The sequence below is a fragment of the Mesocricetus auratus genome, unplaced genomic scaffold (assembly GCF_017639785.1).
Source record: "Mesocricetus auratus isolate SY011 unplaced genomic scaffold, BCM_Maur_2.0 Super-Scaffold_100014, whole genome shotgun sequence".
NCBI lineage: Eukaryota > Metazoa > Chordata > Mammalia > Rodentia > Cricetidae > Mesocricetus > Mesocricetus auratus.
Window position 1 is genome coordinate 38,265,554 of NW_024429197.1, and position 26,867 is coordinate 38,292,420.

General features: G+C 44.0%; 2 protein-coding genes across 8 annotated transcripts in view; both read right to left on the minus strand.

The window, feature by feature from the left end:
* Positions 1–1,423: 1,423 nt before the first annotated feature.
* On the minus strand, positions 1,424–12,138 carry Leprot. Of its 2 annotated transcripts, none has more exons than XM_005086639.4 (4): positions 11,998–12,138; positions 8,238–8,313; positions 4,717–4,903; positions 1,424–3,160 (listed from the first exon to the last, which is right to left on the minus strand). In XM_005086639.4, exons 1-4 carry the CDS (start codon positions 12,011–12,013, stop codon positions 3,044–3,046), a joined length of 396 nt encoding a protein of 131 aa, XP_005086696.1. In that variant the 5' UTR covers positions 12,014–12,138; the 3' UTR covers positions 1,424–3,043. The 2 variants fall into 2 exon arrangements, with proteins under 2 accessions (XP_005086696.1, XP_021079010.1); XM_021223351.2 differs by lacking the exon at positions 11,998–12,138 and adding an exon at positions 11,487–11,812.
* Positions 12,139–17,012: 4,874 nt separating this feature from the next.
* The window catches only part of Dnajc6 (DnaJ heat shock protein family (Hsp40) member C6), a 160,662-nt gene continuing 150,807 nt past the window's right edge, over positions 17,013–26,867 (minus strand). For all 6 annotated transcript variants that reach the window (XM_013125634.3, XM_013125635.3, XM_005086637.4 and 3 more), the window contains 4 exons: positions 26,254–26,517; positions 24,003–24,145; positions 20,548–20,724; positions 17,013–19,310 (listed from right to left, as the gene is read on the minus strand). In XM_013125634.3, the coding sequence (XP_012981088.2) occupies positions 19,209–19,310; positions 20,548–20,724; positions 24,003–24,145; positions 26,254–26,517 (686 nt within the window). In that variant the 3' untranslated portion in view covers positions 17,013–19,208. The remainder of the gene's footprint in view (positions 19,311–20,547; positions 20,725–24,002; positions 24,146–26,253; positions 26,518–26,867) is intronic.

Sequence of the window (26,867 nt, forward strand, 5' to 3'; positions counted from 1 at the left end):
TAGCATCTTTTAAGTTTAATAATGTGCATAAAAGCTTCCACTGAAGGGCTAAGCAACAAGTGTCACTTGAAAAGTGACCATTTTCATCACGCCACACACCAAAAGGCAGACTCAGAGACCTCTGGCTTTAGAGTTGGGTTGCACACATCATTGCTCTACCTTAGCAGCCTGGCCATTTGAAAGCAAATCATAATTCGTAACCTAGAACCTTTGCAAAAAAAAAAAAAAAGCAATTATCGAGACAAAATGAAGAGAATAGAAACACACAAGTTACATTCATCTACAGGATAATGTATCAGGCTATAATTAATTACTATGCTTGGAAAATGCTGGCATTACAACATTCTGGTTCTATTAGGATACAAAATTTAATTTAGTAAACTATGAGAAAGCACATTTCTGGCATCATCTGAGCATTCCTTTAGAGTATCAGAGGAGTTATTAACATAACGAAACATTTCAGCTTCTAGAAAACTCCTTGGCAGGGAGGTAACTAAGAGCAGGGGTCAGATAAGCACCTGTGACCATGAAAACAACTGGAAACTGAAGAGGGGATGGGTTGCCCCATCCCAAACACTGTCATGGCTGGACTGCTTGTCTGTTCTTCTGTGACTGAGCAGGGGGTCGGGAGGTACTCACAAGCACTTAACAGCAGCACGTGGGAGACCTGCTGGTACTGACATCAATTTCAGAAGGGAGAGGAAACAGACAGCATCTATTCCTTCTGTGAAGAAACTGAATCAGGTGACTTCCAACAGCACGGGATTATCAACTAAAGTTGATTAACGGGGCCTGGGGGGTGAAGTTGATGTAGAAAGATCCCTGGTTGGAAGAGGAGTAGGTCAAACTCACTGGAAGGTGCCTGGATCCTAAGGGTACCTGGAGGCAGGAAGGAGTAAAAACTAATGAAGAAAGACCTTGTTCTGAATAAAAGAGGTGGGAACTCCCTCTGTCCTTCCTCCAAAATCTCCCACCTTTGAAACAGGACTGCTGTTTCAACTTAGGTGGGGGCCTTCCGTCTTACAGGTCAGGGCCAACACAGCCTACCTGCCGCAACCCATTCATAATGGCACAGCTGTGAAAGGCTTTAATGTAATCATGACACGCACTTGGGAGGCTGAGGCAGAGGTATCAGGTATCAGGTGAGCTTGGGGGCAGCCTGGGTTACTAAGACCCCAGCTTAGAAGGAGAAAGGGGAGAGAGAGCCTTCATGGTTACTTGAGATGTGCATAAACAAACAACCAAGACACTTCTGAACAGAGTAGAATAAATTGACGGGTGCCTATTGCCATCTGAGGGAAAGAAAAGTTATTACAGTCAACTGGACACTCAGACAGCACCACAGAAGTCACCACTGTTATTCCAAGACAGGATTATTGCTCAAACTGTCCATTCCAATGAAAAACATGAAACTCAACTCTCCTTGGGGGTTTAAAGTCAAATTTATTGCAATAGTAAGTGCCATGATTAAAAATGCTGGTTAAAATGATCAAGTATCTAAATAACTTTTCGAATGTAAATACTAGAAATGACAACAACTCTATATGTACACAAAATATTGAAAACATAATATCATGCACAAGGCCAAAAAGTAACATTGCATGCTGTCCATTGTCCATTCACCTGCCGGTTGCAGTGTCACTCCAGCCTGTGGAGGGTGTGCTGGTCCCTCAGACCACAAGCTTCAGAGGAGGGCTCTGGACCCTCCCTAGCTACCAACATTAATGCTTAACCACAGCCAACAACAGCCCGATGAGGTGGCCTTTTTCACTCCCTTCTCCTCATAGGTAGCAGATAAAAAGGGCAAGCTAGAAAAACTGTTTATTAAAACCAATGTGACATGGATCCTTGAGTTTCCTGTGGAGGTGACATCAAATTCAGTACAAAGGACAAAAAGTGCACCAATGTGTAAATCCCAAGAAGCCCTCACAGGCTGCTTGCTCTTGACACCTCCAGGAGAGGCCAAAGCCATCTAGAGAAAATGGGAAGGCTGGGAGTAGGGGACAGGAGACAGCAGAAAGGTTTTAAGGGGAATTTTCAAAGAACTGTCTGTCCTCCCCTCCACTTAAAGCAGGGATGGATTCCAGTCCAGCTTCCCTCCATGCACCCAAAGGGGCTTTTGAGTTATCTTGTGATTTGTTCTGTACAAACAGCCATTGCCCTCCAAATGATCTGAGGATCCATCTATTCCCTCCTAAGAAAAGGACTCCCCAATTTGTTATTGTTTGTTTTCTTTGTTGTTGTTTTGGGGTTTTTTTGTTTTTGTTTTGTTTTTACAAGACAAGGTTTCTCTGTGTAGCCCTGGCTGTTCCTGGAACTCACTCTGTAGACCAGGCTATCCTCAAACTCACAAAGATCCACCTGCTTTGCCTCCTGAGTACTGGGATTAAAGGGGTACACCCTACCCAGGTACCCCAAAATCTGAGGAACATCACAAATATTATAGGTTTAAACATTTTAGAAAGATCGAGTACGAACTGATTCTTAACGTGGGGCAGGATTTTTTTGTGTTTTGTTTTGTTTTTTGCAAATGAGCATGGTACACCCAGAGAGGTTCAGTGGTTGTGCCAAGGAGAAGCCAAGGGAGCAGACATGATGCTCATTCCTCTGTGACAAAGCTTCTCAAACTCCGACATGCATGTGACAAACATGAACTCTCATCAATGCATTTGACATAATGAGGGCTTTGAACCCCCGAATTCCCGATAAGTGCCTAGCAAATGCTGATGCTTTGTGTGGGTGAGGCTCGATCTGAGAAGAGGCTACAGTGTACAGAGGGAACGCCAACTCTGCCTGGGCTGTTACAGACCTGTCCCAGGGTCTCTGGTAACCCACGTATATCCCAAGCAAAATCTGAGTCAATGGAGTGATCTATTTGCTAGGAATAAAACTCATCTTTTGTTTACATCTTCCCTAAGATGGTCATGATGTAAAGGTATAAAAAACTCAGCGTATTAAAATCTGTAAGAAACCTCCACATATGCACACTTATACATACAGTACAAATTCTAAGAAACTCTATGCTTTCCATCAAAGTAAGGGGCTACCACTGTTCCCAACTGAAGTCATCTCCTCTTCCAAATACGAGGAAAAAGCCTTGAATTGTGAGAAAAATGACAGCATTGCCAGCCAGCACAAGGCCACAGGCTCCCCACTTGATCTGAAACACAAGAGAAGGAGTAAGTCATCTTCAGAAGGTACTCTTTGTAAATCTCCTATTCCCTGCACCAGAAACCCCCACTGAAACGTTAACACAGGGCTGCTACAAGGCTGAGTCACATCATGGGAGGAAGACAGTGAACTTCTCAGTCATTCGTCTAATTGATTTCACGATGTTTGCTCATTAATTCTAGTGTCATCCTTTACGTTGTTCCTCTACTTGGTTCTAGTTGACGATGGTTCTAGTTTGCCTCAAGCAAAACACATGATCCAATTACAACATTAGGTGCAAATTCTCTGCAGCCATCACTCGCTTTCACAGAGAGCAGGGGTTGGAAAGTTCCACATCTGTTTGCTTCTTTTCTAGGCAAGGCATGCTTAAACAACGCGAATGAAAGGGATATCCCAGCTGGGCAGGTGGTTTTATGGAGGCACAGATGGAGACAGAGTACCCTCTAGTGGGCATTTTTTTCTTTTTTCTTTCTTTTGGCTTCAAATTAACCAAGGGAAACATCAATGGAAGTCTCTTCACCAAACACAACCTCAGTGTTGAAAGTGCAAATACGAACACTTGAGGCTGAAGAATGAGGGTGAGGCCACCTTGCGTTCAGAGCTTCAGAGAGCCTCGTGGCTTAAGAAAATCTCACACTGAGGCAGCATTAGGCGCCCCGGCTCCTCAAGGACACATTTCTGGCCTCACTCTCAGGGCCTCCTTTGTGTTTCATCATGTTGTACTCTTCTTTTCTCCACACACTGCATTTTCACACTTGGGTGCCATTCCAACAGCCTTTTCTACTTCACTCAAAAGCCTATGGGGCTTTACAGGCCCATATCAAGTAGTGGCTTGATACTCCTATGGTATTCTTATCGGTTTCCCTCCCATATGTAGTATCCTCATCAGGACATCATTGTATTCTTTGTGTGCTAACACCAGGGAATTTTTAATCCTGGCATTTCATTAATGGTATTTAGTGCTGAATAAATAAACAAGGTTTGCACATATTTGTAGATGTTTGATAGCCAATGTGTTTGGCAGAATAAAAACAAAGAGAAGAAGATTTGAAGAACACCAAGGAACTGAATAAATTATACGCACAATGTTTACAATGTTTGATTTACATGGGGTGGGGTAGAAGCCTACAATGGCTGTGGTGATGTCACTCACTAGATACTTCTCAGTATAACCCAGAGTACTGAGAAATAAGTTCCTGGTTCCAATGCAATATGATCTTCATTTTCTGATTGTCTTAGCATTGTTTCTATTGTCTTTATGGATTGCACTGTGTTATAAGAGGCAGGACTCTAAGAATGGTTGGAAAGAATGGTTTAATATGGAAAAAGCAAGAAGTCATATGATGTGACTAAACATTAAAAGAAACAAAGAAAGCATTCTGAAAATATGACCAAGACACTGATTAATCTCAAGTAGGAGAGAGAAACTCACACTACAGCTAGCTTCAAGGAAAGCTGAAGCAATGAAAATGAACTTGAGGTCTCAAACACAGGCCTCTGAAACAAACCCTCACTGCAAGTAAAACAATAGACAACAGAACTCACCACAGCCACACGAGCAAGAATAACAGGAAATCCAAAGGCAGAAACAACAATCCCAGTAGTGAAGAAATACGCCAGTTCCCGACAGGCGCTGCTGGTCGCATCTGAGTCATAGGTGACCCTTTTGGCAATGAAGTAGGGGATGGGGGAGATGACGTAGAAGATCAAGACGAACAGAGGCCAGTAAACGCTGTCATCCATGGAACCAAGATGAAACCCAAAAGAAATGTTACATCTTAACTCAGTGGCATACTGTGGTTTTGATATCATCATTTTACATCATTATTTATTTAAGTAAAAGCATTAATCGACTATGACTATTATAACATGAAAACATTTCTCCCAGGCACAGATACAGTTAGAAAAATATTACTTGTTCTCTAATACACACATTTATATTACATTAAGAAACAACTATAGAGTGTTACATTACAGATCTGCAGGATTTTTGCAGTAGCAGGGACTGAACCTAGGACTTTGTCCAAGCTCAGCAAGAATTCCACCACTGAGCTGTATAGCTGGCCCTGACTAACAACTCCAAGGACAGGATCTTAAAAAGTCACCTCTGCTTCCCCTGGAGAACATAGTACAATGGCTTACAAATGCTAGTTTCATGGAGCTCTTCTGAGTGCATGCAGGCACGAAAGCGTCCAATGATTTAAAATGAAACACAAATCAGGCTTCATATCCGCTGCTTTCCATGTCTTCAATTCATTCTAGACTACCCCACCCTCACATTCTCTGAACCTATAGCCACGGCAGCCCTCTCCCTGCTCCTTGCATGCTCTGGTCTCAAGCTTGCCTTGGGCTCTTCTCACTTTCGGTTCAGTCTAAGCTGGGGGAGCCCTTCCTGAAGGTGACGTCAGTGAACCTTGCCCACAGCACCCCTTTCTAGCTTTCTGAACAACACCATTTGATATCTTTGTGCTCATTAGAACAGAGATGGTAATTTGTCTTAGTCAATCTCCATTTATCTCCAGAGCCTGGAATGGGATGTTCCATTTACGATTGTTAAATGGGTGGGAAAACAAAATATTTTAGTAAGGAAGGAATGAAAATGCACTTTTGCTCACTAGATGTACCCAACCCCACCTTTATTACAGTAGATAATTACAAGTATAATTTCACACAAAGGGGGAAAACCACCCCCAGTTGTTAAGACTAGCCATTGGATTTCTAATTGTGTTTTCCCTATAAATACTATCACCCTTGTCTCCTTCGGTTAGCCACCCATTCAAGAAAAACACACCAGCCAGTCATTATCATAAGCACAAGGCACAATAACACACACCATCACCAAACAGTAATCATGCAGATCCACCCACACAGCAAGCACCCCTGGGGTGAAGCTACAGATGTAGGAAGTCCGGGTGATAACCAGGAAGCAAGGAGGGAGTGTCCTTCAGCAAGCAGACTCCGGATGGAAACAATGAATGTGGGCTCCTCATTTGAAACTACAGAGGTTATTGGAATATATTCTAGAAATAACTGGAAAGTACTGTCAATATTGCTGGGTAATATCAGGACCAAGACAGTGAGGAGCAAGCTACAGAGGAGGGACCTAACTGGTACCTGCACTCTCCCTGGAATACTTTGACAGTTTTCTGAGGCACAATCTAAGGAACTGTCCCTGAATCCAAACACCAGGATTCAGTTAGTCATGGAATGAGAGAAAGCGCCATGGCCAAGAGCAGAGCAGAGTGCCACATCTACGTCTACCATTTACTACTGTACAGCCAGCACGGTTTTTACTGTCCAGGCTTTGCTTTCCCAGGTAGGAAGAGGAACAACATATCCCGAAACAAGAACACAGCCATGGCCATGAAAACTGAACAAATGCTTTTGCTTATGTCATGTTTCAGTGATGTGTGTGTGAACACTTCTAACTCCATGGTAGATTTTAACTCAGAAATATTTTCCTGGTTAGTTTTTTGCCAACTTGTTATAAGCTAGAGTCATTTGAGAAGAGGGAGTCTCACTTGAGAAAATACCTCTGTAGGGTTGGCCTATGGGCTAGCCTGTGGGGCACTTTCTTGCTTTATCATCGATGTGGACGGTCCAGCCCACTACGTGTGGTACCACCCTGAGCAGGTGATCCTGGTGTATAAGAAAGGAAGCAGAGAGGAGCAGGCCAGTAAGCAGCACGCCTCACTTCAGTTCCTGCCCTGATTGCCTGCCCTGACTCCCTTCATGATGAACTACAACTGTAAGCTGAAATCCCTTTCTCCCTAAGCTGCTTTTGGCCACGGTGGTTTTGTGGGGGTGGGGGGTTGGGGGGGTGTTGTTGTTGTTGTTTGTTTTGTTTTTGTTTTTAATCCTGGCAATAGAAAGTCTAAGACAAAGGTCACAAAAACTGGTTCCAACTGGTCTCAGTCACGCACTTTAGGGTCAAGGCATTCAAGTCCCTCACCACTCATTCAGGCTGGCAGGAACTTGCTTGAGCCCTGAGCAGTGAATAAAACCTGCTTCTGTCTACACCTCCCATTTGCTCCCATTCCCACTGCTCTGGGCCCCAATGTTGCTACGTCCCTGACAGTGGTCCCTTAGGGTCCTCCCAGAATCTGTCGGCACAATCTGTCGGCACATTCCTACCTAGCCTCATGATGTTTTCCCAGCTCCCGTTGTCTGGGACACATAATCTAACCTCTTCCAAAGAGCTGGTTTAATCCCCAGTTAGTGGGTTATAGGATAAGGGCTTCTCACTGTTCCCTATGCCTGGGATGCAGAGAAACTCTTGCTCATCCACTAAGTCTTAGCTCGGGAAATGCACAGGTCTCCTCTCTCTCTCTCTCTCTCTCTCTCTCTCTCTCTCTCTCTCTCTCTCTCTCTCTCTCTCTCTCTCTCTCTCTGTCTCTCTCTGTCTCTCTCTGTCTCTCTCTCTCTCTCTCTCTCTCTCTCTCTCTCTCTCTCTCTCTCTCTCTCTCTCTCTCTCTCTCTCTCTCTCTCTCTTCCTCCCCCCTGCCCCCCAGACTTCACCTGAAAGCACCTGGGGCCAGGACTCATTCTCCCATCCCCATCTGCTCCAGGTTCAGAGCTTAACAACTGTTTACTAAATGAATACATCCATTTTCTTTTTAACAGAGCTTTCTTCTACACAAATACACTGGTGCCTGAAGGGACTGAATTCCTAATCTAGACTTCACCAACTCATGCATTACAGCATGGGCCACACTGATCAGACTTTGACAGTAACAGTAACAGAGACACAAAAAGACATTTCTTTGAGAGCTGGGGAAACAGCTCAGTAGGTAAAGTGCTTGCTATACAAACACATGTAACCCCAGCACTGGGGTGAGGTGGGGGGGGGGGGTAGGGGTAGAGACAGGAGCCAGTCTCGCAAGCTCCAGGTTCACTTAGAGACTAGCTGGGAAAGAGACTGGAAGACAAATCACCTCCACAAACAACTGCATACACTCGTGCTCATGGACATGCACGCCCGTGCGTGGGTGTGTGAGCACGCGCATACACGCATACACACACACACACACACACACAGAGTAATTCTTTTTTTTCAAACAACTTACCCATAGTCCTCCAAGGCACATCCCAGCATAAGAAAAGTCAGCCCAATAGCCCCGCTGAAGGACAGTGCCACCAGAGCTGTGGAAAACACAAGTAAATGTTATGGGGTCTAATCAGTGGTTGTTTAGGGGTGGTGGGTCCAGAAACCACTAAAAGGTGCAGAGATTTGTTTAAGGGACGGCAAAATGTCACGGGAATAGTTGGCAGTGGTGGCAGCACGACCTTGTAAATACGGCAAAGTCAACAGAATTTTACATTAAAAAAGGTTGAGTTCATGGTATCTGAATATATCACTATAAAACATTCTCACTTCAAGAGGCACAAGGGGCTGGCAGGTTGGCTCAGCAGATAAGGGCACAGCCACCCAGCCTGACGGCCTGAGTTCCACCTCCAGGACCACACTGTGGAAGGAGAAAACCAACTTCTGCAGGCTGTCTTCTCACCTCCACAGGCATGCTATGATATGTGCACACCCCACATACATTTTTAAAGTGAAATCTGAGAGGTCAGAAATTTAAGCAAATGGAGCAGTTTACTTAACGTCATTAACTGATGTTACAGCTGGCCATCCAATGAGTACTGCTATGTGACTGAATGTCTGTGTACCTTTTAAACTCACATATTTGAAATCATAACCCCTGGTAAGATGGTCTTAAGAAATGAGGCCTTTGGGTTTGTTTCCTTTAAAACACTGTAGTTCAAGCTGGCTTCCCACCTGAGATCCTCCTGCCTCCACAGCTCTAGAGCTGCGATAACAGGCATGCACAGTCGGACATTTAGGAAATCATTACATTTAGATGAGAGGATGATGATAGAGCTCTTTTGACAGGATCACTGTCCTTATCAAAAGAGAAAGAAACTAGAGTTCTTTTTTTCACTGTCTGCCTCTGGATCTTGGACTTCCTGGCCCCAATACTCAGGAGTAAGTCATTTAAACTACCCAGTTTGTGGTTCATTTGGTACACTAGCCCAAAGTCAGTAGGACAACTGCTTCTTTCCACCTTTAAAACCAAAAGTGGAAAGCTCTCTAGCCACCCCAGCAACTGCCCCTACCTACCACATGGCTTCTCTCTGTATTTGCCAGAGGAGGAGAGTTAGCCAGGCTTGTCAACACCAGTGAGGGGAACATGCAACATGCCTTCATAGGAAACAATCCCCAACTAATGGCCACTATAAATCCACACACACTCTCTGGGTACTCACATCAGAACACGTCTGCCCTTTCCGTTTTTGCTGTGACAGCCCTCAGGCTAACTCTTAGTCACCAAATGGGTTATTCAGACGATTCTGCAACTAGCTGGTTGCATGACCTTAGGCAGCTGGACCTCTCTGAGCCTCGTTTCTTACCTGCAAACTGGCAATGCTGGTCCCATTTCATAGGTTTATGGAAATTAGATAATCTATGCTTGACAAAAGGGGCTCACTCACCTCCAAGGTCTCCACTCACCTAGCTATTTGATAAAATAATTAATCTAAAGCACAGGGTACTGGACCATCCAAATTTTCTTCTTAAAATCCCTACTGTAATTAGCCACTAACTCATGAAGACTTTTTTTGTGTGGGAGAGGTGTTGAGACAGGGTTTCTCTGTGGCTTTGGAGGCTCTCCTGGAACTAGCTCTTGCAGACCAGGCTGGTCTTAACTCATGAGATCTACCTTTCTTCTGCCTCCCTTGTGCTGGGATCAAAGGCGTGTGCCACCACCAGACTTTTTATTGCCTTCTTTTATTAAGAGATTTAGGGAGACTGTTTAACTGAAAGATAGCATTATGCTTTCAAGGAAACCTGGATGAAAACAGATGTCAGGGGATGAGGAAGGAATTTCTATCAATTAGTTTCTCTCTTTTTCTATTAATAGGGTATTTTTAATGGACAAGGGTCCATGAGTTTAGAAGCTGCCTGGCCTTTTCCTTGTAGCCGTGCTCTGTTCCTCTGTGACAGACCACCTCTTCCAGGAACCTACAGCATGTGAACCACAAACCTACTTCTTCTTTCTGTTCCAAACCATCTCAGAGTTCACAACCACATTTCTGTAAGCTGGGGGGGCAGGGGGATATATATGCCATAGCACATGTACAGACAACTTTGTGAAGTCAGTTCTCTCGGGATTCCTCCTTTCACTACTCGGGTCTCAGGGATCAAACCCAGGTCTTAAGGCTTGGCAGCAAGTGCCTTTCCTACCAAGCCAGTGATTCTCAACCTGTGAATCATGACCCCTTTGGGTCATCCTTTCACAGGGGTTGACCAAGAAAGCACAGATATTTACAAAACATAACAGTAGCAAAATTACAACTATGAAGCAGCAATGAAAATAATTTTAGGGCTGAGGATCATGTGTTAAAGGGTCATAGCGTTAGGAAGGACCACTGTACTAAGCCTCCTTGTAGCCCTCTGCTTCTGTTCTTACACGGGCTTTCCCTGTATGTCTTCATGTACAAATTTCCTCTTATCTGAAGGACATCATAATAACATCTGCTGTTTGCAAATAAGGTCACACCCCTATTTGGCACTAGGGAGTTACAACTTGAACATCTCTTTGGAGGGACATGATTCACCCCAACATATTATCTCTATGCTACCAACTGTCTCTGAGCACACCTCATTCCCTTACAATATAATTATCTGCAGCTGTCGGCTCGGTAAAAAACGTCTCGTTTGTCTTTTATCCTGTCTCCAATATAGTCTCGTAATAACAACTGAATTACCGGCAGAATGTTTTACTTTGCTAAGTTCTCGTCCACTTCATAGGCTGTGTTCCTTTTCACTACATGATTTCTAGCGCGTTCACACATAAACTACTGTTACCACTGTGTACTTTCCAGCCATGACCAAACACCATGTAGTGGTGAGACACCATTTTTCCTGTTTTCTGCACTGCCTTCAAATGAATATAGTATTACATATGGGACACTACCCAAGTAAACCACATTTACTCAGCTGATAAGGAATAGAAAAGTCCTCCAGAAACGGTAAGGTACGTCTGTTACTAGCTGCTCACACAGATACATGCTGTTCATCTGTACACATGTTGGTAAGTGGGAAGATCTTAGTGGAGAGTTTTCAAGGAAAGGAGGTCCAACACAAGAGACAAGTTAGTCTACCTTGTGCGAATGACCAGAAACGCAAATAACAGGAAGCCTTCCAATAACTACGTCTCCACTCAGACCCCTATTACTCTTCATTCATACATATTAGGGTGGTAATCTGTGTACCCCCTTTAATCACCATTCAAAAACACAAACAGCACACTCACGGCGTTGTCCGTTCACAGTCGAGTCAAAGAAAACACTCAAGAAAGTCTTGTTAAAAATCCCACTTAATCAGAGCCCCAAAGTTGTGACGAGTAGAGTTATTTCTGGTTACTTCTCACTGCCACACGTCCGGAATTGATTCTGCCCATCTAGGAAATCGTTAAGGAACAACAGGATCAAGTTCCCAACACCCTGCCTGGAGACAAAGGCTCTTCTGTAAGCCACGGGAAACTGCGGAGAAGCAGCAAGGTGAGGATGTGGGACCCTGGTGTGACCCACGGGGAACTGAGAAGCCCAGGAGGCGACAGTGGAACGCACATCCCAGAGGAGAAGCCCCCCGCCAAGGGTCTGGCGAGCGTGGGCTCGAGCATTCATAGGGTCCGTGAAACACCGCTGCAGCGCACGCGGGAGCCCCGGGTCTGCAAGAGCCCGCACGCGCAGCAAGCCGCTCGCGGCACAGCTGGGAGCCGGAGCAACCCCAACCACCGGCCGCGGGCGGGGGTCGCGGTGTACCTTTAACGCCCGCCATGTCCCTGGACCCGAGGCCGTCGCTGCTTCCGGCTTCCTCCAAAAGCCGCCCCCACCCAAGCTAGTTTAGGGATGGCGTGCGAATCCGGAGCCTGCTCCGCCCCGCAGGGTCGGCCCCTGATGACATTATCCCCGCCCCTAGCCAACAGGGCCACGCCCCTTCCTACAGAACCCTCCTCCTGTTGTTTTAGACTCCCCCTTCACCCCCCTACCCCGCCGTCCGCGGAGCCCCGCCCCCGAGGACCGAGCCCACCCCTCCAAATAGGTCCCGCCCCCTGATCCTGGGACTCTACCCCCAGAATCGTGGAACCCCGCCCCCAGAAAGCAGAGCCCGCCCCACCATGCAGATCCTGATTCCTATTGGTTTTGGTTTCTGCCACTTATAACCTCACGCCCAATTCGACCGGATCCTTCCCTAAAGCCTCTCAGCACTTCCTGTTCTGATCCCGCCCACAGGGACCCTCCCCAGGCGTCTCTCCACACTTCGGGGATCTAAAACTCCTCCCCCAGTTCTCAGAGTCCCGCCCCTATCGCACCGATCCTGCCCGGCTTGCAGAACCCCGCCTCCGCTGGATTGGTCCCGCCTCCGCCACTCAGAACCCAGACTCTACTGGTCCTAATTCCTGTCATTCAAACTTCGTTCCCGTAGTCTCCAAGCCCCTGACACAGTCTGTACCGCCCAATCTTAGCGGTACACTTTCACTACCTCAGACTATCCCCTTAATTTTAGCTCTTCATGGATCCTAGAAATCTTGAAATGTCCCAGCCCCGCCACTCAATCTGGGGACCAAACCTCCCTCCCAGTCGTGATTTCGGACGCATAAACTGCCTCATGGTGTTCTAGATGCTTAGTAGCCTTAACATTTTGTGTAGACTAGTGTGTCCGTCTGTCTCCTTCATTCTAGTTTATTGCCAGCGGTAAGTAATACAGACTCTTTGGGTCCGAAGTTCTACTGAGTCTATTTTTTGTAACGTGGATCTGCAAGTAACGAAGCCAATTTTCACTCCCCCAGAGCCATTTTTTTCTTACATCACTGCAATTTTCATCTTAGAAACCATAGAGTCGAAAACCTCTACAGAAAGAGGTTCAGAAAGTATAAGAAATGTGCCAAACAGCTCCTTAGACAAGGTTAGAAAGACAAAAACCACGAGGAAACACGTTTTGGGTTTTTGTTTTTGTTTTTTTGACAAACAACATTTGCATAACTTATTGCAATATAGTTTCTATTTTTTTCTAATATGTTACTTTTATTGTAACCATTACAAGTTAAGCCACTGTACCATTGTAAGTGTGTATAGGCTAAACAGTGTACGTAGGTTCTGGTGCTATCTGCAGTGTCAGGCACCTGCCAGCATCGTGGGCAAGAACACCTGGTGAAAAGGAGGAGGCATTGTGGCACCTGAAAAAGCACTAGGGAAATTGCTCAGTCGAACCTGTGGTTTTCAATTCCTCGATTGTAACCACTGAGCTACTTTAGTGAGGAGCTAGGGTATTTTCCCACTTTAAATGATTAGGATATGTGATATAAAACCGCATTCTCCTCCCATCCTCAACCATCCAGTTTGTTCCTGAAAGGCCATGTGGAGGGGTTTGCCAGAGCCTTCTATGTCAGCCTGCATCTAATCCCATGATTTGAAAGAAACTGATGTCAGGAGAAAGAAGAAGCAGGGGAGGGGAGGAGGGAAGGAAGGAAGGAGGGAGGGAGGGAGGGAAGGAAGGGAGGCCCCAGGGTCATGTTTGGAAGCACAACAGTTCTGAGACAGTGTGTATCTCCAACTGCTTTCTGCCACACCACTGTCACTTCAGGTCACTGAGCACTTTAAAGTGGTCACTTGCCAGAGTTTGGACCATCACCTGAGAAATCAGACTTTTCTTCTGCCCGACATTACATTGAAAAACCATGGTAGTACTCACCCATTCCACATTTCCACAAGAAGAGCGGTCAAAAACTACATCTCACCCCAACCAACCATTTCCATGTTACTCAACTGTGTAAGACCTGGGCCTCTGTCTGTGACTAGAGTAAGAGTACTTACAATGAATCTTAATGCTTCCTCCTTGAGCTCAAGTTTCAAACGCTATGAAGTAGATTTTTATAGCCAGTAAAACCACAGTTTAAATAGTGACCAGGGAACAGGAAGGCTGGGATCAAGCCCTGAAACACTCAATTCAGCCACTCACAGCAGATCTTATATTCGGGAGGCAGGGTTGATAGTGATGAGAAATAACAGTAATACCTGATGTGTACAAGAGTGTTCAAAGAAATCCACTGATCTCATATCAGTCTGCATATTTACTATTGTCTTACCTGTGGCATATACCAAGAGTTGGTTCTATTAACTGCGGGAGCAAAAACAACAAACAAACAAACAAAAAACCTGTGATTCCTTTCCCGTTCAAGTTTCATGGCTAATACCACTATACCAAAAGACAGGTTACAACAGAAAAATCACAACAAATTTGTTTGATACCGTTTTAAATGACACAGGAGCCTGCAGGTTGAACACTCAAGGAGTCTGTATGTACTGTGCATTCTTAGGTTTGATGAAGCACTGAGAGTCACGTAGACATGTGATGGGTCAAAAGAGTCTGACCTAACAGCGATGAGCTGAGATGGAAATCTGAGAGGTCTGCCTAGTCACAGTCTTCTCGGGCACTCCGTCCAGATATGATGGCACAGGACCCTTCCTGGACTAGTGAGCTTAAGATCTACAGTCAAATGTGGAAGAACTTCCAGTCATCAACTCTACGGCAAAAGGGAGGAAAAGGAAGGTGACTTTAGGTTTTATGTCTGACTTTGAAGGCATGGGTCCTGCACCTGCCTAAGCAAAAATAAATTCTAGTCTCTATGATCTACCTAGGGAAGGAAGATGGGAGACTGCATAAATTTGGCTTCTGAGGTCTTCAGCTTGTAGTCATTTTCTGAGCCCTGACATAGCAAATATTAGTAAGTTTACTATAAATAGTATCTCCTCTCCCTATCCCATGGAAAATACCCTTCTCAAGCCCTCGCTCTTACATGGCCATTCATGTAAGATCACCACAAGGTATCATATGTACCTCAGAGCAGGCTCTAAGGTCAGCACATCAGTTAAACAAGCATGCTATGACACTAACAGAAATCCATAGACTTTCCTTTTTTGCCCACAGCTACCCCATCCATAGACCCTACCAACATCTGCCATTTTCCACACCCAGATCTCACCCCATCCTCACCTCAAGGAGATAGAAGAATGCCAAAGGAGAGAGTGTTTCCAAGAAGACTTCCCCCACTTTCTCAAACAAGAGGGCTCCCTGTCTCATTTAATATCATTAACAGTAGCAATAGTTACTAATCAGTATCCATGGGATAACAATTTACACCCACAGGTCCCTAACTCTTCCATGAAAGAACTGTGAGGAATCTATTTTGCACATGATAAAACCAGGACTCAGAGAGTTTAAGGTATTTGTCAATGTAACAGATATTAAGTTGGAAAAAAAATCAGGATTCAGTGCTACTCTTTTAGTTTCAAACCAACACAAAGCACCATGCTGCAAACGGTATGGCTTATTTTTAGGATAATAAGAACCTCTTTATTTGACGTACATTTTCTGGTCTGGTGTTTCCCACATGGAAACTGGCCTGTGATATGATAACTTCCTCTGGAATTCAACTTTTGTGCTGACTTCTTACTAGGTGGGACCTCACCAGTGGCATTGGCACTGACTTGAGCCTCTGAGTCTAGACACACAGGCACAGTAGTGGCTCAAATACTCTGGTACAGCGTGTCTACAAATATTCCTGTTTTGTGGTAAAGTCCCAGACTATAGATCAATCTCTCTGACTACACACATACACACACACACACACACACACACACACACACACACACACACACACACACGGCTGAAAATGCATTAACATTCTGGTGAGAATAGAATTTCTATGCTAATTCCTTTTGCACCACAATATTCATTAGGCATGACTTGTGTGTGTGTGTGTGTGTGTGTGTGTGTGTGTTGTGTGTGTGTGTGTGTCTGCCTGCCTGCCTGCCTGCCTGCCTGTCTGTCTGTCTGTCTGTCTGTCATTTTGTCCCGGGGCTTGAATGATACCTGGGAGATGAAAGCGTAACTGTAGACCCTTGTCAGGTTACATCTTGATGCAAATGTATTCTTCACTTTTCACATTCTTTCCCCTTACTGTTCCTTAAAAGCAAATCAGGTCAGAAGGTGTCTTTCAAGTTAGTCATTGTACTCCTTATCTCATTTGTTTAGTGTAGAAAGAGATCTCACAGATCCCCAACACTGACCATGACCTGACCTGACCATTGGGACATGGTCACAGGTATGTGGGGAGAGGAGCAATAAAAGGAAGAGAAAGGGACTTGCGCTCTTTCTTGAGGCTGTGATTGTGGTCGGAGACCAATGGTGCACTGAGCTCAATTCTCGGCCTCTTGTGTAAGTGACTTCTCTCTCTCTCAAATAAAGTATCGTACGACCCCCTTCCCGGTATCCTTGGCGTGACTTGTTTTTCCATCTTCAGTTTGTTTTTGTTTGCTTTTTTAAGATATATTTTATTTTTAATCATGTATTTGGGGGAGATGATAATGTGCACACCAGTGCAAGTGCCTGTGTAGACCAAAAGAGGGCATCAGATCCCTCTACACCTGAAGGGACGGGCAGGGAGGCACCCAGTGTGGGTGCTGGAAGCCAAAGTCGGGTCCTCTGCAGGAACAAAATGCACTTCTAACCACTGAGTCATCGCTCTAGCCCAGCGGTTCTCAACCTTCGGGGTCACAGCCCCTCTGGCAAACCTCAATCTCTAAAAGTATTACATTTTGATTCATAATGGTAGCAAAATTACAGCTATGAAGTAGCACCAAAAATAATTTTATGGTTGGGGATCACCACAACATGAGGAACTGTATTAAAAGGTCACAGCATTAGGAAGGTTGAGAATCATCGCTCTAGCCCCTTATAATCCCACAAGTATAAAAATAATATATATTTCTGAAAGTATTTTTATCCTTTTTAATATACATTACAAATATTTTAGAACAATGACACTTTGTTGTGTTTAACGTATTTACAAAACAAAAATATATTACAATAAATATGAATGAGACAGTGGATCTGACCAACAACAAGCTGTCACAACCAGGTACTTAAAAGGAATGCAGAACCGATGGGCTTGCATGTGTTAAAAGTTTTGCGATAGACAGGCATCCAGAATCAGAATGCATCTGGGGAAGAGAGGTGGGAAACCCCCAGATTTAAGGAGGGGTTCTTTCTCATTGCTAATCGCATAACATTTACTGGTGTTTAAACCATGAACATTAATGAGCTATGCAAACATGATACAAAGCTAATATAGTTCTATCATTTCAAAAAGTACGTGACAGCCACATAATATCCTCTTAATTATTGTCATTATATACTGTAGTTCACACGATATCTACAAATGTGAACGAGGAAAATAAAAACAAAAAAACAACAACAAAAAAAAACAAAAAAACAAAAAGAGGTCACAGCAACATGTCTCACATCCCAATCTTAAACAGGACAAGCACATACTGGGTAAGACATCATTGTATAATACGTTAATAAATAACACATAGGCTGTTATGTTTACTTGGAACAGTTTACAGCTGTATACTTAAAAGAGAGCATTTTTTGAGAGTTTCACATTATCAGTAAAAGGTAAAATGAAAAAAGAACTTTTATAATTTAGAAAAAAGAGAGAGAGCTATATAGGACAAAGGTATTTCTGACATGCTGCTTCTCCCGTTCAGTTTGTCACAAGAATATTGAAACAGAAACAAAATGATTGTCTTTGAAGAGCAACTTTTGAAAGCCTTTCACAATAGTGTGAACCTTTTAATATTAGAATGAAAACCTCCTGCCCATTAGCTTTGTGACTAGGTATGTATGTATGCATATATGGATAGATAGATGTTGCACGTGTGTTCACCTGGAGACCTAGCGAAGTCCCAGCAGCCCAAGCTGCAGAGTGGGAAGCACTGAGCTAAAATCTGACCAGCTGTCCAGCTGGGAAAGCTCCATTCTTGCATATTTTTCACAGGCATCCAACAGCAAACCCAGTGGAAATAATTGGGGGGGAGGAGGTTCCAGATTCACTGGGTGGTTAGGACTCTGATTTCTCAAACTGGTATGTTATCCTACTGGATCTGAAGGCACACACAGCTCTCTACCCAACTGAACCCTTCTCCTAACTAGTACTCAGTGTTGTCTTCTCTGTTTTTCCAATGGCCTGTTACAAAACACCAGAACACCAGGTCCTTAGCAACTGTGAATGGGCCAAACTGCTTTACAAAGTGTACCCATGAAGAATGTTTTCTTGACTTAAGCAAAAGAAAGAGCGCTTAGCCTCCTGGTAGCATCAATTAGAAGGGGCTTTCAAATAGGTTTGGAGTTGTAGTGGTGGTGGTAGTATTCAGAGGTTTTTCTTTAATCAACCATAGATTTTTTTCTTTTTTTAAGGGAAAGGGAGCCAGCAGCCCAACTTCCTCAATGGAGGTTGAAATTTGACATCTCAAGGCTCCTGGTTTCTTTAGCTACTGTGTGCTTGAGCCCACAGTTCATCCAGGGAAAGTTAGATTTCTGCAGAATCACACCCCACCATCTAGTCACTTCTATAATTGTTAACGCTCTTGATCAAAAGACACACACTAAAGGAGCTAAAGGCTCCAGTAAATTTCCATTACAGAAAAATACTTGGTTGGTGATATTCTTGGAGTTTGTGTAAAGCCATTGCTCAAATAACATCTTTTAAAAACAAAACACAAACAAAAGTATCCCTAAATCAATTCCTCAAAACCATTATGTAATCCAATGATCTTAAATGTCCACTCATAAATCTTAATCTCAGACGGTGAGATGGCTGTCATGCCTTCTCCTTGGGTGGGCTTGGTCCCATTTCCCCAGTCAAAATGCTGAGGAGGCTTCCCAGAGGGCAGGCTGGAACTTCATAACTCTGCAAGGTCAGTTTGCTAGAGTTCCTCTCGGTGCTATGGACTTCAAGACACCAAACATTCACATTTCTTACCATGAGAAACAAATTCATGAGGAACTTAACAGTTTAGTACTAAAAATGCATTACTGGAGTTTTTGGTTCATCTGTGAAGATCTCAGAACTGTGATACACACTAAGCATTAACACAGGGCTGCAGCCAGCATAGAAAAGCTCACAAAATTAATACAAGGGCTTCTGGCCTTGGTTTTCAAATTCAGACCAGGCATCATTTAGCTCCATGAAAATCATCTTTGCATATTGTTCATAGGGTTGCCCAGTAGCCTAAAGAAAACACAAAACACAATTAGATGTTTCAACTTAAACAAATTAAATTCACTGAGAATGTGCACTGTAATTAAAACATTAAATTAAAACTTCCATTAAGACATTTCTTTGTGCAGCCTGCCTATATGAAATTAATTATTCATCACTGTCCTGGAAACTCCCAGAGATTAACAGAAACCTATGAATAAGGAGAAAACTGGGAGCTTGTTGGGCAGCAAAGGATGCATGTCTTTGCTAATGAAAGCCCCATCATCTCCCATTGACTGTATTTCCAGATTTCCCTTTTCCAATTTCTATAAAGCTAAGGTCTTTGAGACTCACAAGAGGGCAGTTTGCCACTTCCTCTGGGCTCCTACTTCTCTTTTGACTCATCAAAGTCCAAGTACTAATGTTGTTTCCCATTAATTATCCTATTTAGTCATAAGGGGTTCCAAGAGCTGGAACTCAAACATGATTTCAAACATACATACCCAAAGGCACAGCAATCATGACGTCATGTCACATGTCTGTTACAGTTCACATGACAGGCAAATCACAATGAATTCAGCCAGGTGGGCACTGAAGTTCTAATTCTGTGGAGCCCTTATATGCTCTCCTAATTTATTCAAACCATAAGCATTAATGGCAACACACACTGACATTTTAATTTTTTTTAACTTATAAATGCCCAGCCTTAGCTTCACTTGTGTTTATCCAAGCTTTTTAAAAAATTATTCCATCTACCTTTTGCCTCTAAGCTTTCATCTTTCTTACTTCTGTATATCTTACTTTTATACTTACTCCATGGCTGGCTGTGTGGCTGGCCCCTAGCATCCAAACCCTAGTTGATCCTCACCAATATTTTTTTTCCAATTGCATCCTAAAGCATCTCCTGCAGTTCTGGATAAACACAATACTGCTCTCCACAGGAACCACATTTCCCTTTGAAGTATTCAGCCTCATTTATTATAGTAGTTCAAGTAAGCCCTAAAACTAAGTCATTGATGAGTGCCTCACATCTGTAGTGAATACAATGCTTGCCCTGCTGTCTGTGAAGCATGCTGGGATTGCTTTCTGCCAACCTCATGAAGTATAACTATTTGTTTAGATAGGTGGCTTAAATGACCCACAGAGTAAGTTTGGTTAAATAAATGTCTTAATCAATCAGCAAACTGAAAGCATGCTGTTTTACCCTATGCGTCTCAACTCTGAAACAAGGACCAGGCAAGTCTCCGGCAGGGCAGGTCCTACCCACCTTGTCTGGGTGCACCACCAGCACAGCCCTCCTGTACACTTTCTTCACTTGCTCTGGTGTCACCAGGTCTGCCATGCCCACAGGCTTCCACTTGGTCTCCCCGGCCCACAGCACAGTGTGCATCGTGGAAAGCAGGGCTCTGATGTTTCTCTCTTTGCCTTCAATCCACTCCAGGATCTGCAAACAGGATACACAAAAGGGAGAAGACAGTCGAATGCTTTCTATCTACCAGGACTCTGAAGCTCTATCCCGTTTCAGTGAAACTTAACAAGCAGCCCCCTCTAGCAGGAACATTCCCTACCTCCCACCTTGTCCTTCCAGTCTATCTCACTGTTCAAAAGATGAGCATGAACTTCAGATACACCTCTGAGGTTTGAACTCGTTTCTCTCCGACTTCCTAACATATGAACTTCATGAAGTCACACCTGGATCTACTTTGTTCCATTAACTAAATAAATATTCCTTTCATGTAGACCAAAGTTGTACTAGGACGTAACTCAGTGGTAGAATACCTGTCCTGGTTTGATTCCCAACACAAGGGGGAAAAAATGTCGCCAACCCTACTGTAAATGTGCCATATTTGCCACACTTTGTTGAACGTGTATGTCCACCTTTCTCTGTCATTACATAGAGCTGTTTATAGAAAGGCAGTTTCTTATCACTGTAACTCAGGAACCACACAGACCTGGCAGAGTAGATCTCGAAAGGTTAGTTAAATTAATTGATCCCTTGAGTCACTTATTCAAACCTAGAACCTTCATGGTGGATAAGAGGAGTGATCAGATGGAAGGTGTGGCGGTTTGAACGAGACTGGCTCCCATAGTCTCCTATATTTGTGTTCTGGGTCCCCAGTTTGTGGAAATGTCTGGGAAGGACTAGGAAATATGGCTTTGTTAGAGAAGGTGTGTCACTGGGGGTGAGTCCTTTTTTTAATGAAGCCCACGCCATTCCCAGTTAGCTCTCATTCTTTATTTCTTGCTTGTGGATCAAAAGTAAGCTCTCAGCTACTGGTCCAGAGCCATGCCTGCCTGCTGCCGGGTTCTATGTCATGACAATCATGGATTCTAACCCACTGAAACTGTGAGGACAATAAATCTTCTCTCATATAGGCTGCCTCGGCCGTGGTGTCTCTTCACAGCAATAGAACAGTAACAAAGAAAGAAGGAATCACACAGTGCCATCAGCATTTGACACCAGGCTTCAGTGAGTGAGTGCTGGTGGGCAAATGATAGCTACCCTCCTCAGCAATTAAACCCTATGCCAATCAAACAATCCAACGCTGTCCAGGAAAACTGTCTCAGTTTGCCTAGTGAGCGAAGGTAATGGAAGGAAACACCAGTTTGGGAACACTAAGCTTCTGTGATGTTATGTGGCATGAGAATCAAGCAAAACTACAAACCCTTCACTACCTTAAAGAAGGTCTTGAAGGATCCTGTTATGCACAACTCACATTTAAATTTGCTGAGACATGAAGCGAAAGCACTGATGTCTGTTGTTTCTAAGGTAATGTGAATGGTCACCTTGGGAGATGACTTAACCCAGAGACACTGCGTAAATTTCAGCATATTCACTGTCCTACCGTGAATGATTTAACCTCTCCAACTGGGATAAGGCTTGCAACTTCGTTGTTTTAACAAAATTTCCATCATTCAATTTTATCAATAAAGACTTGGGAGCCAGGTGCTGGGCTGACAGCCTACTAGCTCAGAAAAATAGAGAAAGTACCTAGCTGGCCTTTCTCCTAACCCAACATCCTGGAAGCCTCCCGCCTTCTCCACACTGTCTCAAACAAGACTTCAAACTGAATGTCCCTCACTTCTGCTTCCCATGCATCTCTCTATCTGGCCTTCTGACATCCTCTTACTGGCTATGGCATTTTTTTTTAATAATCCCATGTCCACTTCCTGTCAACTGGTTTCTTACTCTACCCCTTGACTTATGGTTGTCTTTATTTAATCTTGTTTACAATATTTAAGTATAAAGCTCTTGAATAAAGGTGTGTGCTAGGGCTGAGCCACACCACAACTAGAAACAGGTTTTTCCAGGAAATAACACAATCTCAGGGCTCATGATGTAATAAAATACCCTGCAATATAACTCTTTGATCTTTATGTACTAATTAACAACCCCACCCCATTCATCTTCAGAAATGCCTTCTGCCTCCAGGTTAATCTGCATTCAGCTGTCCACACTACAGACTCGCCTCTGAAGAACTCACTTCTTTTCTGTGTCCAGTTATCCACACTACAGACTCAACTCACCTATGAAGAACTCTCTTCCTTATCTGCATTGGCTGTCTACACTACAGTCTCACCTGTGAAGAACTTACTTCCTTATCTACAAGTTAAGGAACTTAGATTCACTGAGTGACAAATTATTTTTTTCTTTCAAAGTACAAAAAAACATTCTCCCTTCCCCCAAACTGATTTTCACCAAAACTTTAGAATCAAAAACAGATGCTTTGTTTTTTGTTTTAAGAAAAAGTAGAACTTCTTTGACTTAAACATAGAAGGGGTGTGGAGTAGAGGCTAAGGTCCTCACCACATTAACTTTCTTTTCTTCAGCCTATACAAATCTCCTGCCTAATGTCTCCAGAATTGTAAACCCTGGGTGCATAAATATTTCTCTCTTGATCAACAGAGAATTGAAACTTGGTTTCAGTCAACCAAGAACAGAAAGTTCTCCAGGTGGACAGAAAATACAAATGATGAATTATTCTTCTCAAACTCTAATGACCAATATCTACAATCTAAAGGCTTCTGAACTATAAAATCAAATATCATTGTTCATCTGGTGGATAGATAGATAGATAGATAGATAGATAGATAGATAGATAGATCTATCCAAACCACAGACTAAGCATCATGCACAGTCCTTCCCAAAGCTACTTTGATGTCTTCAAACCATAGCTTCAGAGACCCACCGTAATATAGTGAATTGCCAGAGTGAAATGCCTTCCATAGTTGATACAGTCTGTGTCCTGAGTCAATGTTGAGTTTTGACACTCATGGTGGCACATGGCATTAGGAGGTAGGGCCCTCAGTGGGTATTAAGATTTAAACTATCCCCCACAGGCTCATGTTTTGAGCACTCATTCACTAGTGGATGGTCTTTTGGGAGATTGTGGAACCTGTAGGGAGCAGAAGCCGCTCCCCAGAAGTAGGCCTTCAATAGCTCTTCCTATTCACCTCTTACTGCAATACCCTTCGGTGCTTCCTGCCTACTTCCAAATGAACAGCCACCCTGTGTGTTCCCATTGCCATGCCCTTCCTGTCACCATAAACCGAAATCTCCTGAGATCATGAGCCAAAATAAAGCTTTGCTTCCTCAAGATGTATCTATCAAGCATTTAGTCCCTCATGACCAGCATTAAGGTAGTCAATGCAGAGGTGATTGGACACCCATGACCTCGTCACACATCTCTGTCCTATAGGATAATCAAGGGGATGACTCACCTTTAATTTCTCGGGATCCATTTCCTTAGCCATTTCCTCCTTTCTCATCTCAGCTATTGTTCGAGGGCCCTTCTTGTCTTTGTGAGCATTGAAACCTTGACTAGAAAGCAGGTCTTCAAAGTCAGCAGCCTTTTGCTTCCCTTCTGCAACATAACGTTTGGACACCATTACAACTTCCATTCTTAAACAGAATGGGAGTATGGGGCTTCAAAGCAGTGTTTCCACACTCCCACCCTCTTCACCCCTGCCCGTGCAGAACATTAAAAGCTCTGTGTAGCAAGTGAGAAAGATGGAAAGCTAGAGAACCTGAGGGGCCTGTCCTGAATCCCACGACATGTCTACGACAAGCACGGGACTAGGGTCTGGATCACTAAAGTCTATTTCATCTCCGGTGTAACCTTGCAGGCAAAGATACTCATGATTCTACCACAATTACACTGAACTAGTGTCAGAGATGACACAAGAGCCTACACGAAAGTCCTCCCAGCTATCATGTCCCTGTCTATCCCGAGAAGATGGCTTCACTGGATCACAGTGCCCTTCCCCCACAAGCCTGGTTGGGAACTAAATCTCTCTCTCAGTCTTTTTGAAGAGGCAGATTCTGGAAACAAGTGCTATGTGTCTGAAATCTAGCTATGACCACAGGGACAGTGTCTGTACCTCAGTTTCCTAACCTAAAGAATGAGGATGATGTCAACTATATAGTGTTGTCATGAGAATGAGTTAGAAGCATGCCTGGTTATCTCAGTGTTCATTTGAAAACAAAACTACAACAGCCCATGTAGTCAGTAGTAATCAACCCCAGGTATTTTTTTTTCTTCCATGATTGGGAATGTTTTACCATCTCTGTTTTGTTTTGGGGGGGGGTTGTTTTGTTTTGTTTTGTTTCGGTTTTTTGAGACAGGGATTTTCTGTGTAGCTTTGTAGACCAGGGTGGCCTGGAACTCACAGAAATCTGCCTGTCTCTGCCTCCCCAAGTGCTGGGATTAGAGACATGCGCCACCGCCGCCTGGCTCCATCTCTGTTCTTAATAAGCCACACTCACATGTGTGCACACCAAAATTAAGTATCTCATGTGACTCAACAGAATTGTCCAAAGAGTCCCCCTGCCAACTAAAGAATAAACATGATGTCACACATTCCCAGCACTTGCATTTCTATCACTGCCGTGCTGTGACAACACTGCTGTTCTGGTCAGCTGGGAGTGACAGTGACAGGCAGATGTTCTGGTGCCAAATGACTGGAATTCATGTCCCGGCTCTCACAAGTTTCAAGAAACTGAGAAATTACCTTAGAGGTCTACCTCACAGCTCCTCATCTATAACATTATAATACATGAAAGTGCCTAGGATACCCCTGCATGCAGTAAGTGCTCAATACATGTTAACCACTGTTGAAGAAGAAGAATCGCCTTTGTCCATGTTCCCCAAAGGGAATCATCAAACCAACTGAGATGCCAAGTGTCCTGATACTATCTGAAAAACTCAATTGTAATAGATAGTATTTTTACCTCAATGGCAAGAATCTAATCTTGAGGGCACTTGCTGCTATTGCAGAGGACCTGGGTTCTATTCCTAGCATCTACATAGTGGTTCATAACCGTCTATAACTCCAGTTCTAGGGTATCTGAAGCTGTTTCTGACTTACTCAGACACCAGGCATGTACATGGTATGCATATATACACATAAGCAAATATCCATACACATAAAATAAATCTAAAACATATATTTTGCTTTGAATCCAATCTAGGACATCTAGCCCTCGGCAATGGTACCATCACAGGTGCCCCCAAACTCAGGAATCCACCAGTCACCCTTCTCACTACGGTTCAAGGAGAAAAACCTAACGCCATTTAAACAGGGTCCCATCCTTTCCTCATAAGGATACCTCCCTTCTTTCAAAGGGAACAGTTTTCAGTCTCATCTACCCACCCAATCAACATGTATTAAGACTTACAATACAACAAGTGCTATGCTAGGTTCGAAAACCTTATGACAAACACCTTCCTTTGTGCTGCAGCATGGAAAAGGAAAGACCGAGTGAGCCACAGCCATGTGACACCTGTGTGTGTCACGGTAGGCCCGGGTGCTCCACACACAGCCCTGGGGGTGTGGATCACCTGATGCCTCTTCAACTCTAAGGTGGGCTCAACTCTGTGACTGGCTTTCGTCTCCTTCAAACATAACATCGCAGGCAGTGTGACAACACAGACAGGTCTTCCTATACCGGGGCTCATCCCATCATCCTCACCCAAATTAGTAGATCCTTTCCCACGTTCGCTCTGTCCAGCAGGCATAGCTGAGAAGCTCACGTTGTAATTGGGCCGGTTCTGGGGAGAGGAGTGAGGCATACTGGACGGTGGCTTGGGCTGTGCCTGCTGCCAGTTGTAGCCGGCTGGCTGCTGCCACCCTCCACCCATGGGCTGGGGGGATGCTTTCTGTGGTGAGCTGAGAGGTGGAAAGCCTCCACCTAATCCGGTTGGTGTGGTGGGTTTGCTGGCAAATGAAGAGCTACCTGTGGAGGAAAAGGGAGAGAGGAGGTAAGGCTGTTTGGAGTGGCTTCAAACTCGTGTCAAAAAGCATTGCTTGCCTCCCTAAAAGGTGAAGAAATTGCAGGCATGTCTGCATATCTGTTATTTCCTTAATCAGCCCAGTGGTACTCTTAGGTAGTACCCTTGCCTCATTCATTTTTCAGATAAACAAGCAGTAACTCAGAATACTTTAGTGTTTTTTTTCTATAACACTCAGTCAGCATATGGAAGAACACTTTTGAACTAGACCTTTGAGTCCAAGCCAGAAGAGCCAGACTATGTCACCCTGCCCAGCTTACCCTGTTCTAAGCAAGTTTTATTTCTTTACCAGAGT